Below are 13,856 nucleotides of genomic sequence, written 5' to 3'. Positions count from 1 at the left end.
CGACCCGTACGATCGTTATCATGCGTGCGCGGTTTCGACCTCCAAACGGTGGTACATCTCTGGCTCGAACTACTGCCGAAAAGTAACAAGTGCATCTGGCCACGCGAGAGAACACGTGCGGCTATTGTAGAACGTGATCTTGCGCAATCGAGCGCATGAAGATCGTCTGATAATGATCGCTTGACGATGACGTAGGAGGCGATGTTATAGCTGCGATGTTCAACCAGCTGTTGTTACCAGCGTACACAACAACACAACCCACAATGCGGAGCTCTCGTTTGTTTTCACCCGATGAATAGTAATGCAAGTGAGCGGTTGGAAAAGCGACTGCCTCTTTACATCGCTTAGTTGAGTCGAGTGTTCAGCTTCCACGCGATAATCCAAATCCGGTTCAGGGATGATAAAAACCCACTCATGGCACACACACTCACCCTCGTGGAACCCATCCACCAACACGCTGCAGTGATCGGTTTGTAGCGCGCATTTTCATAAGCCACTAATACGGGACGAAACGAACGGAAAAGTCGAAGGGTTTGGCGGAGGGTTAGTCGAAATCGTCAACCGGCGTTAGTATCGGGTTTCGCGACTCAGTCCTTCAACCAACACTAGTACCCTAAACGGGACCACTTGTACACCCAACATTGCCTACCCTGCATCGATAACGACGTTCCGCGCTTTATCGCTGACTCAGCAAACCTCCACTGGAACTGGAGTAATTGATTTTCGACACCGCGGTATCTTTCTGCGTTCCAGTGTGATATCAGCACATTCGGGTGTTTGGAATGGTGAACCCCCATTACGACGTTGAGGAGCGTTTGCTCTTATCATCCCACACAGCGCACTACATCAAATGGAATAATTTATTGCCGACGATTTTCGTACATCGGTGAGCGGAAAACTCTGATCTGGTTGCACATTCCTGGTGGCTTCCCCTGGGACGAGTTACCCTTTGATCTGGCTGACCTTCATGTGACGTAGAAGAAGGATCGTTTCTTGACGCGCTCCTTCGTCTGGCGTCGCATCTGCTCCGACAGCACGTTGTACTGCTCGATCGTGAGGTAGCGCAGCTGGCGCGATGGAAAGGTCAGTGTCGTCTTCCGTTTGTCGAGGTAAACGTGCCAGATCGTCCCGTGTCGTTTGCTGGTCCGTGCCGTCGATTTCGTGTAGGGGCAGTAGAACGTGACGCTGCTGTACGTTTCGATTTTGTGCTGGAAAAAGGTGAAACAGCTCCTTAGCTCCTTAGATCAAATAGCCAAGAACCTAAGAGATCACGCGTATGACGTACCTGTTCCGCGTTGATTTTCATGCATAGTAGCCCGGTTTTGGTGAGCATCAACCGGAAGAGAGCGTACGAGCCCTCTAGCTTCACGATCTCGGAGTGTTTCACGAGCCCGATCTCGTTGAGGAACTCCACGTCGATGATGAGCTGTCGGATTTGGTAGTTCTCGTTCACTCGGCGCTGTACGAGCCTCATCTGCTCGTGGACGTAACGCAGCTGAGCGTCACTAATGGTGGCACAGTCCGACGATCGATTGTCCTCCTTCTGGGCAGATAGCACGCTGAAGAATTGGTTGCACCGGTTGATGTACTTTATCGGGAGGTAAAGAAATGCATCGACGGATAGCGTGCCCGAGCCGGTGATCGTTTTGGTCGGTCCGTTTGAGTACTGCTCGAAACTCATCAGCATCGATTCGACTGTTTTGACGTGCTCGACGTACCGTAGGAAAACGTCGAACTCACTACGCTGGCAGCAGTCCCGGAAGATGCTGCAGAAGTACTGTACATCGCTGTCATAGCTGAGCCGCTGGTATTCGTCCTCAAACAGTCGGTAGTTGACGGCACGCTGAAAGCGCAACATTTCGTCAAGGATCTCGGCCATCTCCTCAAGCTGCCCAACAACATCAGCTGGTAGCGCACGAATGTACAGCTTTACGCCTTCCTCGAGTGAGCGCTCGAACTGCTGCTGAAAGTGGAGCATCGAACCGATGGAGCTGCAGTCCGATAGAACGCTGCCCGTGCGGTGAGATGGCGAGCTTGGGGCGTCCTCTTCAATCGCGGTGCTGATCGTCATCGGAGTGCTAAACGCACTGCAGCTACTGGACACGCTGGTCATGCTGGAGAAGCTGCTGCGAAAGCTAGCGTTGCGGCATGAGAACGAGTCCCGTAACACGGACAGCGAGTCCCCGGTGTCGAGCGCAAAGCTTTCCCGTTGATCTCGCCGATCGATGATCGCTTTGATTGCCATCATGACGTCGGGTAGGTGTGTTTTTCCTGGGTTTTGGATGTTGACTTTAACCTCGATCTCGAGCCGATCGTGTCGCCGAGAGGAGAGTCGCAGGATCTGTCGATTGCTGAAGTCAAACTCGATCTCCTGGTGCGTGTAGTGACCGCGGTACGTGAGACACTTGAGATCGAGCTGTTCGGTGTAGATCACGCACCGCTCGAACACGAACAGCTGTCCTTGGTAGTGGCGCTTCAGCCGCAGCTCGTTGATGAACACCGGAAACACGCTGCGGAATTTCCCTTGATGTAGGACGTTTATCTGCGGAGTATGTGAAAAAAGAGAGTAAATTCGAAAGTATGCAACCGGTGAAATGGAAGGTGAAGGCGTAGAAAACACCTACAGGCTTATTGTGATCAACGTTATCGTTGTCCTTTGGGTAGAGAAACAACACCTGATTGTCGTGGTTCTGGTTTTTCAGCACGATCGCCGGCTTTGGAACACCGAAGCCTAGTTCTACCTCATCGTCTTCTGCCTGCAAGAGTAAAAAATAAAAGGATATCAGTGGCGAGTCCCTAGAGACAAGTGTTAAAGCTTACCTTCTCACACTGCAGGACGTCATTTATCGTGACAGACTCGTTCATGATGCCGATCAGCGTTTGGAGGCGTTTTTCTGCCACGCACACCTTGTGCAGCTGGGTGTTTCGACTGATCGCGCCCGGCTTTTTCACCAGCTGCTTGAACAGGCTGGCCAGCAGCATCTGGTACCGGGGCAACCGCTGGATCGGCTGAAGGATCAAACTCTTCACGCCCAGCTTATCACCGTGGAGTTGCTGGTGCGCACGAAAGAACTCGATGTGCTGCTCACACATGCGCTGAGACTTGGGATGGTACATCGAGTACAGAACGTACCCGTAGAAGCTATCGTTGTCGAGAAAGTGCACGAATGCATCCGCGATCAGTTCAACATCGGTACCCGCCGTCAGCAACCGGGGCAGGAAAGTGTTCCGGTGGAACTGATGGATGTACTGGAGGTTCCCGAAGAGGTGGTACTTTTTCCCGCACAGCTCAGGTGGCGTTTGATCGTTGAACACACCATCAATGTAGATTCCGATGCCCTTCTCCAGCGTGTCGATATAACTGCGCTCCGTATCGAGAAGTTCTTCGACGAGAAAGGCGATTTTCCTGTGTAACAAAATGGGTTTTAATGCCAGCAATCGATACGGTTATCGGGTTGATAAGCAAGCGAAATAATGAGGGAGAAGCGTACATGTCAATATCCCGCTGCAGCAGATGTGGTTCCGGTGATTCCACAGGGCTGTCCCTGAAGGCGACCCCTTCGTCGAGCGAATAAAGCGATGGGGTGACATTGACCGGTTCGAGTCCTTGCAGGGGAGCATCTTCGAAGACGCAATCGGAGTCGGATGAGGTGTTGGAGGATTGCGAGCGGGTGTCATCCTCCACGTCGCTGTTGTCATCCTGCTCGTGGTCTAGATAACCGTGGAGGATTTGGTGCAGCTCGTACGGTGTGAACTGCAGAGAGATGATCGTATTCGACGCTTCCGCTGATTGGTAGAACTCGTCGAATGAGGCCGTTTCGAAGTCTCTGTTCAAATGCAAAACAACGCTGTTATGGACTTCTGCAGGTTCGTTGAACGTGCACGATCGATGAGGGTCAACTTACGGATTGAAGGAGTTCAAATGCTTTGCATTTGCCTCTGACAGCCGGAGGTAAATGAACTCATTCCACGTATCACAAATGTCATCCACGTCCGGTAGAGAATCTTTTTCAAAGTCTCTGGAATTGTAATCATATGTAGGGATGACGATAAACATGCGTCTTTCAGGAGATGGACTCTGAGACACTTACGAACAAATGCTCCACCGGCCGGAATCTTCACGGTCAATGCTAGGGGTGCTCGGTGGTTTCATGTCGCCGATCTGCCCCGACTCATCGTTTGGTTCGCTGCAATAAAAGAATGATGAAGTGCACTTAACTCCGGTAGAAGTATGTCGCATTGTTGTGGTACAATGTTTGGGGTCTGGTTTTTGTTTTGACCAACTCACAAACCGATTGGTCAATGAGGATGAACATAACGTCTTGCACTTTTTGGGGTTAAAAATAAACGTTTTACTCATTCCGTCGGAATCGAAATCCGGTATTTCCGCATATTCGATCAAACTCAGCTACAGCTAAACGTTGCTAAAAACAACGCTGAATTTGGAGCTTCGACATTCGTGACATTTAAATAATTAAGGAGCACACCCAACCCCACTGGCCGCTATCGCAATGACTTGCCAATGACGCAACGGGATGGGATTGGTTTGGGTATTGTTTGCGTCATACACGTGCCAGACTGCCGGAAGGAAGTGTTCCTGTGCGGTTGCCAAGCGTTACCGGAAGGCTACTTTGACCCCAGCACTGTGTGGCGCGAATGTTGCTCTTTATTTTCTCACAGATTTCATAGTTCCTGACCTAGATCACTGCACTTGTGCCCGCGCCAAGTGGTGTCACAATCGAGTATTAACATTTTTGTGTAAACGGTTGGACTCGGTTGGGCACTTCACGATCGCCGTTCGTTCAACTCGCGTTACTTACGGATCACAGGGCGCTAGTTTGGTTTCAAATTGCTGCGAATTCATCATCTCTACAGGATGAACATTTCAAAGGATTTCTTTCACAAAATGGGGACGTTTTACGCATTCAACAGGGTGTCCACCTGCACAGTAAATTTCACACGCACTATCGGGATCAATATCACTGCCAAAGATCAAAGGAATATCACAGCAGCTAGCAATTTTCCCAACAGATATCGAACAATCGAAAAACGACGTTTCAGGAAGTAAAGTGCCCTCGCGATTCCGAATTCGCCCAGCACTCCACCTTGCGATTTGCGAACCAAAATAAACCGTTTGCGTTGCGGTACGTGTTGGTTCCTTACCGAGGGCTGCATTCCGCACTATCTGCGCCTATCTTATCGCACTCGATAAGGTCCCGCTGGTCGCCGTCCGTGGCGCTGAGTTCGAGCGAGAGAGCCGTCGTTGGGCTGGAATCGTGCAAGCGCACTATGTAACAGGTCCGCTCCGACGAATCCGTGGGGATTTTTGCAGGTTCCACCTTCTCTGGCTCACTGGTGCTCCCGGATGCGGATGGTTCATTTTCCTGCTTATCCCTGCGAAGGCGCCCCGAAAAACGTCCCCCGAAATTGCGCTCCAGTGATTCGACAGCTCGGTGCTCGATGCGATTAACCAGCTGGCGGACGCTGATCTTTCGAAGGCTATCTGCGCGGGAAAAACAGAGATATGAAGCCATACGCTTGGATGGCGACCTTACGGTGACACCATTGACACTGACCTCTTTTCCGCGTTCGTCTCGGTGGGACGGGATCGTCAGGCTCGGGAAGTATTTCCACCGCAAACTCGGACGAGTTGTTGGGTCCGTCGGGTGTGATGAAGCCCAGCAATCCACTGATTGTTCCGTACCGTGCACTCATTGCGATGGCGTTCGTTAGCAGTGCGCAGGGTGCATGACAGTGGTCTATAGAAATGACGCAGAAAGCGTCCCTCTGTCTGTACACTGCGACGTGGAGTGAGCTCAACTGCTCGTCTTCTCACCTTCAAAGTGTAATGATATCTGAGCAGAGTGGCTGCAGTGTAACAGACAACGGATTCGGGAGCGAACTAAGTAAGTTGGCGTGAATACGTTATCTGCCTCCACACCAGGAGGTGTGAGTGCTAGAACGAGAGGGAAAATTTGGCCGCAGATTTTTCCTAGAATGGTTCGCTTGTGCTCCTCTCTTTTAACTTCTTGCCGATATCTTTACACGGGTGGTGTGTTTTATCGTGACGCCAGGCCGCGTCTGTGCTTTGATAAGATATAAACACCCTAAACCTTCTCTCACGAGCTCCGAATACGTTGCATTTGCAATGCGGTTGCAAACAAACGAAGATTACTAATGCCAAAGCACACCAGTTAATTACAGGTGGCATCGTTGGATCCATAATATCTTGCCATAGATCCATTCAGGACGTGGCACACTGCTGGTAGGCATATCGAGAAATGTCTAATACATCAATTGGTTTGTCAAGCAAATGCCATTTGCCAGCCGTGTTTGGTGATATCAATAAAGATAATCTTATCCTCGTTGTTTTGTGTATCGGCGTTTCAGTGGAATTTGATTACAATGTTGTTTAGCTAGGTTTCGCTGCCAGTATGGTATCTCGAACTGAATTTGTACGTTCAATTTAACGGTTTTCATGAACATAACAACACGTGGTGAAATATTTCATTTAAATATGAAATATTTCACGAGACATGTGTTTACTTCTATTGATCACATACAGGTGACGCTTGATGATTGTAGCTGGGTTTTGAAACGTATATGTTTTAAATTTACGTTTTCTTTTATATTTTAACATAATTCACATAATAAAATAACAAAGAGAGCCTCATTAATTTGATACCATAGCTAATTCGAACAATAAATAATGTGCTTCAAAGATGCATCATTTTCTGAAGTGTATTTATGGCCCTCACAAACTCAGATTACTCTGCGAAAAACAAATTAAATACTGCGATAATTATCACTTCATGTTAGCAGTACGCCAACATGCCACTTTGCTAAACCGTTGTCAGTAAACATCGCTCCAATTCAGAGTCCGCCACCGGTATGGGCTTCACACGCCGCGAGGGGGCGCATATTTCCTACTCATATATTCATCCTTCAACCCTGCCATTGTGAGAAACGGATGCGAAAATACTACTTCCCCTCAAACCGAGCCCTTTTAGGATTCGTACTTCTCGAACGGGCAGTGGGAAAGGCAACCGGCGGGAAGCATAAGAAAACCCCATCAAGATGCTATTAAACCCGAATAAATCTTTTCCGCAAACCAATTTTCCTCGCACGGGAAACAAATTCACACTTAATTATTCATTAAAAGGATTAGACCACGGAGGGTGGGTTTTGCTTTCCTTCGCCGAAGGATCGCTCCACCGGAGCCTGTTGAGAAACCCACTGTCGAGCCGCTCAAGGGACGTTGCGTGCGAACCAAGTGTGAGGTTATGCTATCCGTTTTGGAAAGTAAACTCCCGCCGTGTGGCGAGGTGGATTAGACATTCCTAATGAGCTCTAACCCTGTTTGATGGTATCTCAAAGCCGATCTGAGGCAAGATCCCGGAGGACCTGGTTACTTATTGATTCCAGTCACATTCAGGCGACCAATTTTCGGCCGTCGAGCTGACCGGTTGCAGCTTGGATTCAGTCACAAAGAAAAGGGTTGTCCTTACGGGCGTTGTCCGGCGCGAAGGTGTGATTAGAAGCGGAGTGACCGATTGGAGGAAACTATTCCTTAGGCCAAGCTGACAAATGGGCCGGTAATGAGAGCCGCACAGACGTACGTCCATTGTTTCACGCCATCTCTCTGATGTGAGGGTTGTGGAAGCATCCTAGGACAGAGCAAGGGCTACTTGATTCGCCGAAGAAGCAGACAGGATTAGAAGGGCAGATACGTTTGAAGAATGTGAAATCGTTTCGAGTACGCCATGCGTCGAGCACATGGGACGCATTGGAAGCGGTAATTAATGAAGTTGTTTGGCAGTACTCACTGAGAAGGTGAGATTTAGTTTGACACTCTTTAGCTTAGGATCTTTTTATTGGGATTAAATCAGTGCCGGACGTTGGGTTGAATATTAAAATGAGCCCGTGAGTGCAGTAAACGAGTTTAGCATGTTCGTTTATAAATATTCAAGCAGAAAAGTCGATCTTAAATTTAAAATTTCACTCAGTACAATTAACATAACCTATCTTACTGGCGCGGAACCAGGATGCTCCGTCCACCGCATTGGTCGCATTACGAATTTTCCAGCCAGTCTCGAACGCGAAATAAAGTGCAATTGGTAAATTACGACCCGAATTCGTACCGTTCGTTTATGGAAAATTGTGAAACGAATTGAAATAGGCTCGAAGAAAAACAAAAAGGATCCTCTCGAAAATTAATATTCCACCAGCAACGCTGCCAGCTGCCGTGGTGACACGCAAAAAACGCATTCCTTCTGCAGTCATAGGCAATGCAAAAAGAGATAGAAAAAATGGAAGATCCGCGTCACTTCAGCCGGCTAGTTTTTGCTACGTTAACGTAAGTTAGCTTTGTGTGCCCTTTTTGTTGTTTTTGTTGTTATGTATCTTTCGGGGAAATGGCGAACATAATCAACTTGTTACCAGGCAGGAAAGGGCAACCGGAAGTGGATGAAAAGATGGATGGAAGCTGGACATAGGCGACGAGGTGCGATATTCGTCCGCTGTTGCGTCGCCCTAGTGCCCGATGTCGTCCAGTTTGGTCGCATCTTGGCCCCGGCCATGCCTTGTCTTGCTCTGCTGATGAGAGTTTCGTATGGTACGGTTCGTTTGCGTTTGGTTTGATATGGTGGTGTTGTTTTGGCCCATTTTTTTCTATGCCCTCGTTGATTGTATGCGAATGGAAATGTAAATGGAAAAATCACAGTATGGAAGTTTCCTGCTTCACGAACGTGGAGTTCTGTTCTGCTTGCTTTTCCACATCCTCTGTTTCGATTCCATCGGTATTTAGTAGTTTGTTTTCCGATGCAAGGAATGAGCTGTTTGTAGCTTTTTCAGTTTCGATGGTCAAACTAAAAAGTTTCCTTTGGTGTACGTGTTTTGTGTGCAACATTTTGAAGATATTCTTATTTCTCTAAATTTCTGCTGATTTATGAAGCTTTACGTCGCAAGATTGATCTGCTACAAGGAGCTGTTTGATATTCTGTTTTCTTGTGTATTACTAAAAACCCTGTGTTTCATTACATCGTTTTTCGTTTCTTTTCATTCCAATCCTAGACCTCTTTGCTTATGAATATCACATAAGGCCACGTTATGCATGTAAAACAACTCTATCTGCTTTGCAACTTCATCTCCAACCGGCACCTGATGGTGGTTTTTACCCGCTTTCCGCGCGCATATTTCTGAAGCTCAAACCGAATTTGCTAATTCCGTTGACAGTTGATTTTAATTTGATAATTTAACACCGTGGGTATGAGTCGTAGCCTGGCGTAAGGACGCTCGTAGTAGGCGACGCACGTACGCGTACCACCACCTTTCTTGGCTTGCTTGGTTTTGGAGGGCGATGGGAAATTAATGAATTTGAATGATATCCAGGGGCCGTTTAGAGCACAAAAAAAGGAACAAAGCAAACAAAGAACGGCAGACGGCCTGTGTATGGGTGGTTTTTTCTGGGTGGATTCTATTCCTACGGGAATCCGCGCCCTTACGTGTTGGGGGAATCAGCCGCTCTCGTAGCCTCACGGTAATCACCGTATAATCAATATCCATTTCATGTTCAATCAAAACAATCTGTCGTGGCGTGTGGGCATCCCTGCAGCCCGGATGCCGGCGGGCGCATAATCAAAAAGGTAAACGTGACAAACTTAATAAGCGCCGGGTGGAAAAAAAACTCACCGGCTCCCGGACGGAAGCCGGGCGGTTATTACCTCGCCCGCAACTCATCTTCATTTGCGGCGCTACGGAGCCGGCACGGACTCGATAAATGACGAACGGATGTCGTCAAATGCTTCGGTATCGCTCCCGGGACCGGCCGACCGGTCGGCGCAGCAGGCACCGAGGAAAATGGCTTCTGCTACTTGTTACATTCCTGTCACCCGGAGCTCGGTCTCCTTGCGCGTGGCAGGACTCTGGTGGGGAAAGGAAGAGGATTGGTTTCCCTATCGGGATGCGAGGCAATTTCCTCCGAATTAATACCGGAGAAAGTTTTACGATGAGATTTCCCGCCCACCGTGCTGGGAAGCTGGATGTATTTTTTTCCTCGCTCTCGTTCGGGTTCTTGCCTTGCCATCCTGCATGTCCTGACGTGCACCCGAAAGCAAATACCAATAAATAGGAAACTTTCAACGCTTACTCCCGTTTGTCCTCTCGGAGGTGGGTGAAAAGCGTTGGGCTTAAATTAAGCGCCCATGAAAATGCGGCACCGATCGGGCCGGGACCAAACCGGATTAGTAGCGTGCCAGTAGACGAGGTTTAATTGGTTAATTAGACGAGCCGCCGTTGGAGGGGAGAAAACAGAAACTGAGAAAAGAAAAAAACGACACATGCACGGGAAAAAGGAAAAACACAATCCAGTTCTTATTAAATCGTGGTAAAACTTTGTGTGACATTTAGCGGAGGGTCGCGTTGTTTGCGTTCGCGTGAACTGATGGGAAATGCCGCCTTATCAGTGTAATGACGATCGCATTAGCCGCAGATGTGAGGAAATGTCATCCGGATTAGAATCACCGGAACGTCGCAGGACAGCTGGTCAACCCAGCATTCCATGGAAAATGTGGCATGGGGCAAACTGAAAACAACGCCGCTTACAAAGTCACAGTTCTGGCAGATGAACGACATAAAACTTTACGATTTACTTTTTACAGTTTTTAACGTAAAGTTTTGCCAATTATCAATTCGGCTGGCAGCTGCTGAGGAGGGCGGTACAATTTTCGGTGCAATTTTGAGTGCTGTTGAAGTGGCTTCAATCAAATTTACGACATTTGACCCCAAACGCAGGACGAGCTACGGTGGGGGTGTTGGTGCGAATGAATCGGACAAATAAAATCAAATCACCAAACAGGGCAGCTGTTGCAGGAGAGATCTAATGTGCGTTTTAATCCCCCTGGCATTCGTTTCAAACAGGCTGATTTAACCTCCTTCTTTGGTGGTCTGTTTCATTCTTGAGCAATGAAATGGTGGTGACAATTGTTTTACATCCTGATTCAGTTGTGCAGAAACATGCGGTTTGAAAAGGACACTATTTTTGTTTATCCTATTTCACTTATCAAGCTTTTTTGGGATTTGCTGTTGCTTTTGAATTTGTTTAAATTCCCTTGAACAGTTTCTCTAGGCTGCATTCCAGGTTATCAATTCAAAATTAACAGAAGCCCTAGATCAATAACAGCGATACCAAAATGGTTGTCAATTGTCAACATTATAACAAAGATCATTGATTAAAAGTTCCGTAAAAACGCCGCTAATAAATTGTCATTTTTGTTCATTTCGCTCTGTAGCAATTTGTGCTGGTTTACGACTAAACGTCACTCCTAATTCGATTCAATTTAAAGCAAGCACAATAAAGCGAAAAATTACAGCTCATTTGTAGCCATCCAACAGAAACCCTCCCTCTCCGGAAGCACCGGAAGGGTTTCCGCATTTTTTACACCAATATCTTGCTTGTTTTAAAACGCGTTCCATCAAACCAGCCGACCAGGCGAGAGGGAGGAAATTTAATTGACTTAAGAGTTTTCCACCCCGGTTCCGTGGTCGACACGACGACAATCATTCGGCTCATTGTCGTCTGGCGGTGTTTGCATTTGCCAGCGTTGGCGGGATTTTTTTTGTGCTCGTTTTTTCGCTCATCCCTCACTCAAGCTGACGCGAACGGAGCAGCTTTTCTGGTTGGGGTAAACACGAGACGATCGGCCGTCAACGGCATGCCATTTAGCGTGGACGCAGTCCTCGGAGATACTCGCAGACGGAGACGGAAACCAACCCCGAGTTGCGAAGGGGTTGAAGCGTTATCCGAAAAGCAATAACCGAGAATGACTTACTGCAAACGTCCGCCGCACAAGACGTACGGACGCGTCATCGTGTTCGGGTGGGTTTTCCACGGAATGGTCCGCAGACGATTGGGTGGAAAGTGAAGCAGCATCAGTCCCTTCCCAGTTGTCGTCCTCTCTTTCTCCCACGGGCGAGGGAATGTAAATGATGGTGTTGATTATTATGATAGTTGTCGAAAACAGAACGGAAGTGGATGAATGGGCTGAATGGAGGCACAAAAAAAAACGACAAAGCGGCCCGCTCATATTTACTCGGCTGCACTTTATGAAAATCGAATTAAGATTCAGTGCGGGGAACACGTGCTCGGGCTCTGCTCGATTTGCATTTATTTTTTGAATCGGTATGTCACCCTTTTTTTGTTTGCTCCCTCGATTGCCCAAGAAAGCAAGCCAATTCGGGTGCTCAATAAGGAAATCGAGAGGGTGAGTGAAAAGGAGAAACGAAAGTGTCGCTTACAAGGACGTATGGATCGGTTCGAGTAAGATAAAGAACGATATCCATGAGGCAATAGGTCCTGCCAAGAGGGCAAACAATCCAGACGATCAAATCGAAGAGATAGCACTCTCAAAGACGCTCGTCGGCGACGAATAAATACACCCGCACATCCGCATTCGTCCCTCCGGGCATCATTTCTTCCTCAGGCGGGTGCCAAATGGCTTTATTTCATACGGATTTATTGTTATTAATATGATTATTTTGCTATTAGGTCGGAATTTTTGCGGGAAGTGGTCGTAGATCGAGGGATAATTGGTATCCAGCCGGTTGGCAGGATGATGTATCATGTTTGGGACTTAATTGCTGTGGAAGAAAAGCCACCCAGTGACGCGAAGAAAAATAGAATGAAAACTGCCCACTTTATTAATTAAACGATTCTGGAATGTTGCTTGTCAGGTTCACGGAGGGTTTAATTATCATCTCAATGTCCGTTTAAATGAGCGTAAGGTTCGAACAATTCACTCTGATATGACGAAAAACGTACTCCACATGTACTGAGACGTCATCTTCTAAGGCCTATTTGTTCCGGTCCTGGTTTCTGCCTCCTGTTGCATTAGCAAAAGAAAGCATTCTATCACACTTTTAATTTCCCTTAGGTATTTTCACCACAAGCCCACTCAATGCTATCCCCATCCTTGTCGGCGGACGGTCGTTGGGGCAAAATCGTCAGAGGAATTTCAAACATCATCCATCGTCATCGTTGGGGCCGGTACTTCCTTCAGGAGGTGGATCCTTAGGGAGGGTATTGACCGGGAAAGAAATTCATTCATTCCCGTTCCAAGCCGTATCTGCATACACGACATTAAAATCCTAGTCCTGTGGCGTCTCCATTCCACACCATTCCTCGGAAACCGTCCATCATCGCCGAGTTCCGGTAATAATAATTACCATATTTATTACAATATCTGTTGACGTGTAAAATACGTCTCCTGTTCGGGGAGGGAGTTTCTTCTAAGAACTGCTTCCGTCATCTCGGTGACGACGATTGGTCGCCTGGAAAAGATGTTTGCTGAGCACTTGGATTCTTTCATCCTTCGACATGCTAGGCGCCAACCGAACCGGGAATTCTCGATTCTGGCTCGACGGCTAACGCGGTCGGTATTTTACATTTCACCAGGTCAGAAAGCTGAACAAGAGGAGTGAGAGAGATAAAGAGAAAGCAAAAATGTGTCATTATAAGAAGTGAGTCATATCAGCTTGTTCGATGCCATGCCACACCGGCAAAAAGGCTCCAGGGAGTAATCGCCGATGGCGGCACAAATAGCCTTCGAGAGCGGGATTTCATCCCCGTGGCATCACGAGATGGAATTGAGATTTCCCTTATCAACAAATCACTTATCATCCGATCGGGTCTGGTCAGTTGGGAAACGGAAACGGATCGGCTTTCCGGTGGTCGGGCGAGGGCGAATTGATTATGCCACCACATCGGTCACTTGGCACGTCCCAAGGTGCGTCATCTTGGTGGAAGGGCGACAAAGAGGCCACATGTGTCTTCCGTTCCCGACCATCTGATAACCACAGCG

General features: G+C 47.9%; 1 protein-coding gene across 1 annotated transcript; it reads right to left on the bottom strand.

Moving 5' to 3' along the window:
• Positions 1–831: 831 nt before the first annotated feature.
• LOC128720217 (uncharacterized) lies at positions 832–5,715 on the bottom strand. Its single transcript, XM_053813876.1, has 9 exons — positions 5,577–5,715; positions 5,164–5,503; positions 4,092–4,187; positions 3,906–4,019; positions 3,492–3,827; positions 2,821–3,406; positions 2,625–2,756; positions 1,286–2,542; positions 832–1,208 (listed from the first exon to the last, which is right to left on the bottom strand). Exons 1-9 carry the CDS (start codon positions 5,713–5,715, stop codon positions 966–968), a joined length of 3,243 nt encoding a protein of 1,080 aa, XP_053669851.1. The 3' UTR covers positions 832–965.
• Between the last annotated feature and the right edge of the window lie 8,141 nt (positions 5,716–13,856).

This window comes from Anopheles nili, chromosome 2, assembly GCF_943737925.1.
Source record: "Anopheles nili chromosome 2, idAnoNiliSN_F5_01, whole genome shotgun sequence".
NCBI classification, from domain to species: Eukaryota; Metazoa; Arthropoda; class Insecta; order Diptera; family Culicidae; genus Anopheles; species Anopheles nili.
Note: the sequence above shows the minus strand (reverse complement) of the source record. Positions and strands in the feature narration are given on the sequence as shown.

Bases quoted from the DNA above. Each gene is read 5' to 3' on its own strand.
- LOC128720217 (XM_053813876.1), bottom strand. From the start codon at position 5,715: ATGAGTGCACGGTACGGAACAATCAGTGGATTGCTGGGCTTCATCACA. The intron at 5,504-5,576 runs GTCAGTGTCAAT...TTTCCCGCGCAG, and splicing joins GAGACGAACGCGGAAAAGAG to ATAGCCTTCGAAAGATCAGC. The intron at 4,188-5,163 runs GTAAGGAACCAA...CTTTTATTGCAG, and splicing joins AGTGCGGAATGCAGCCCTCG to CGAACCAAACGATGAGTCGG.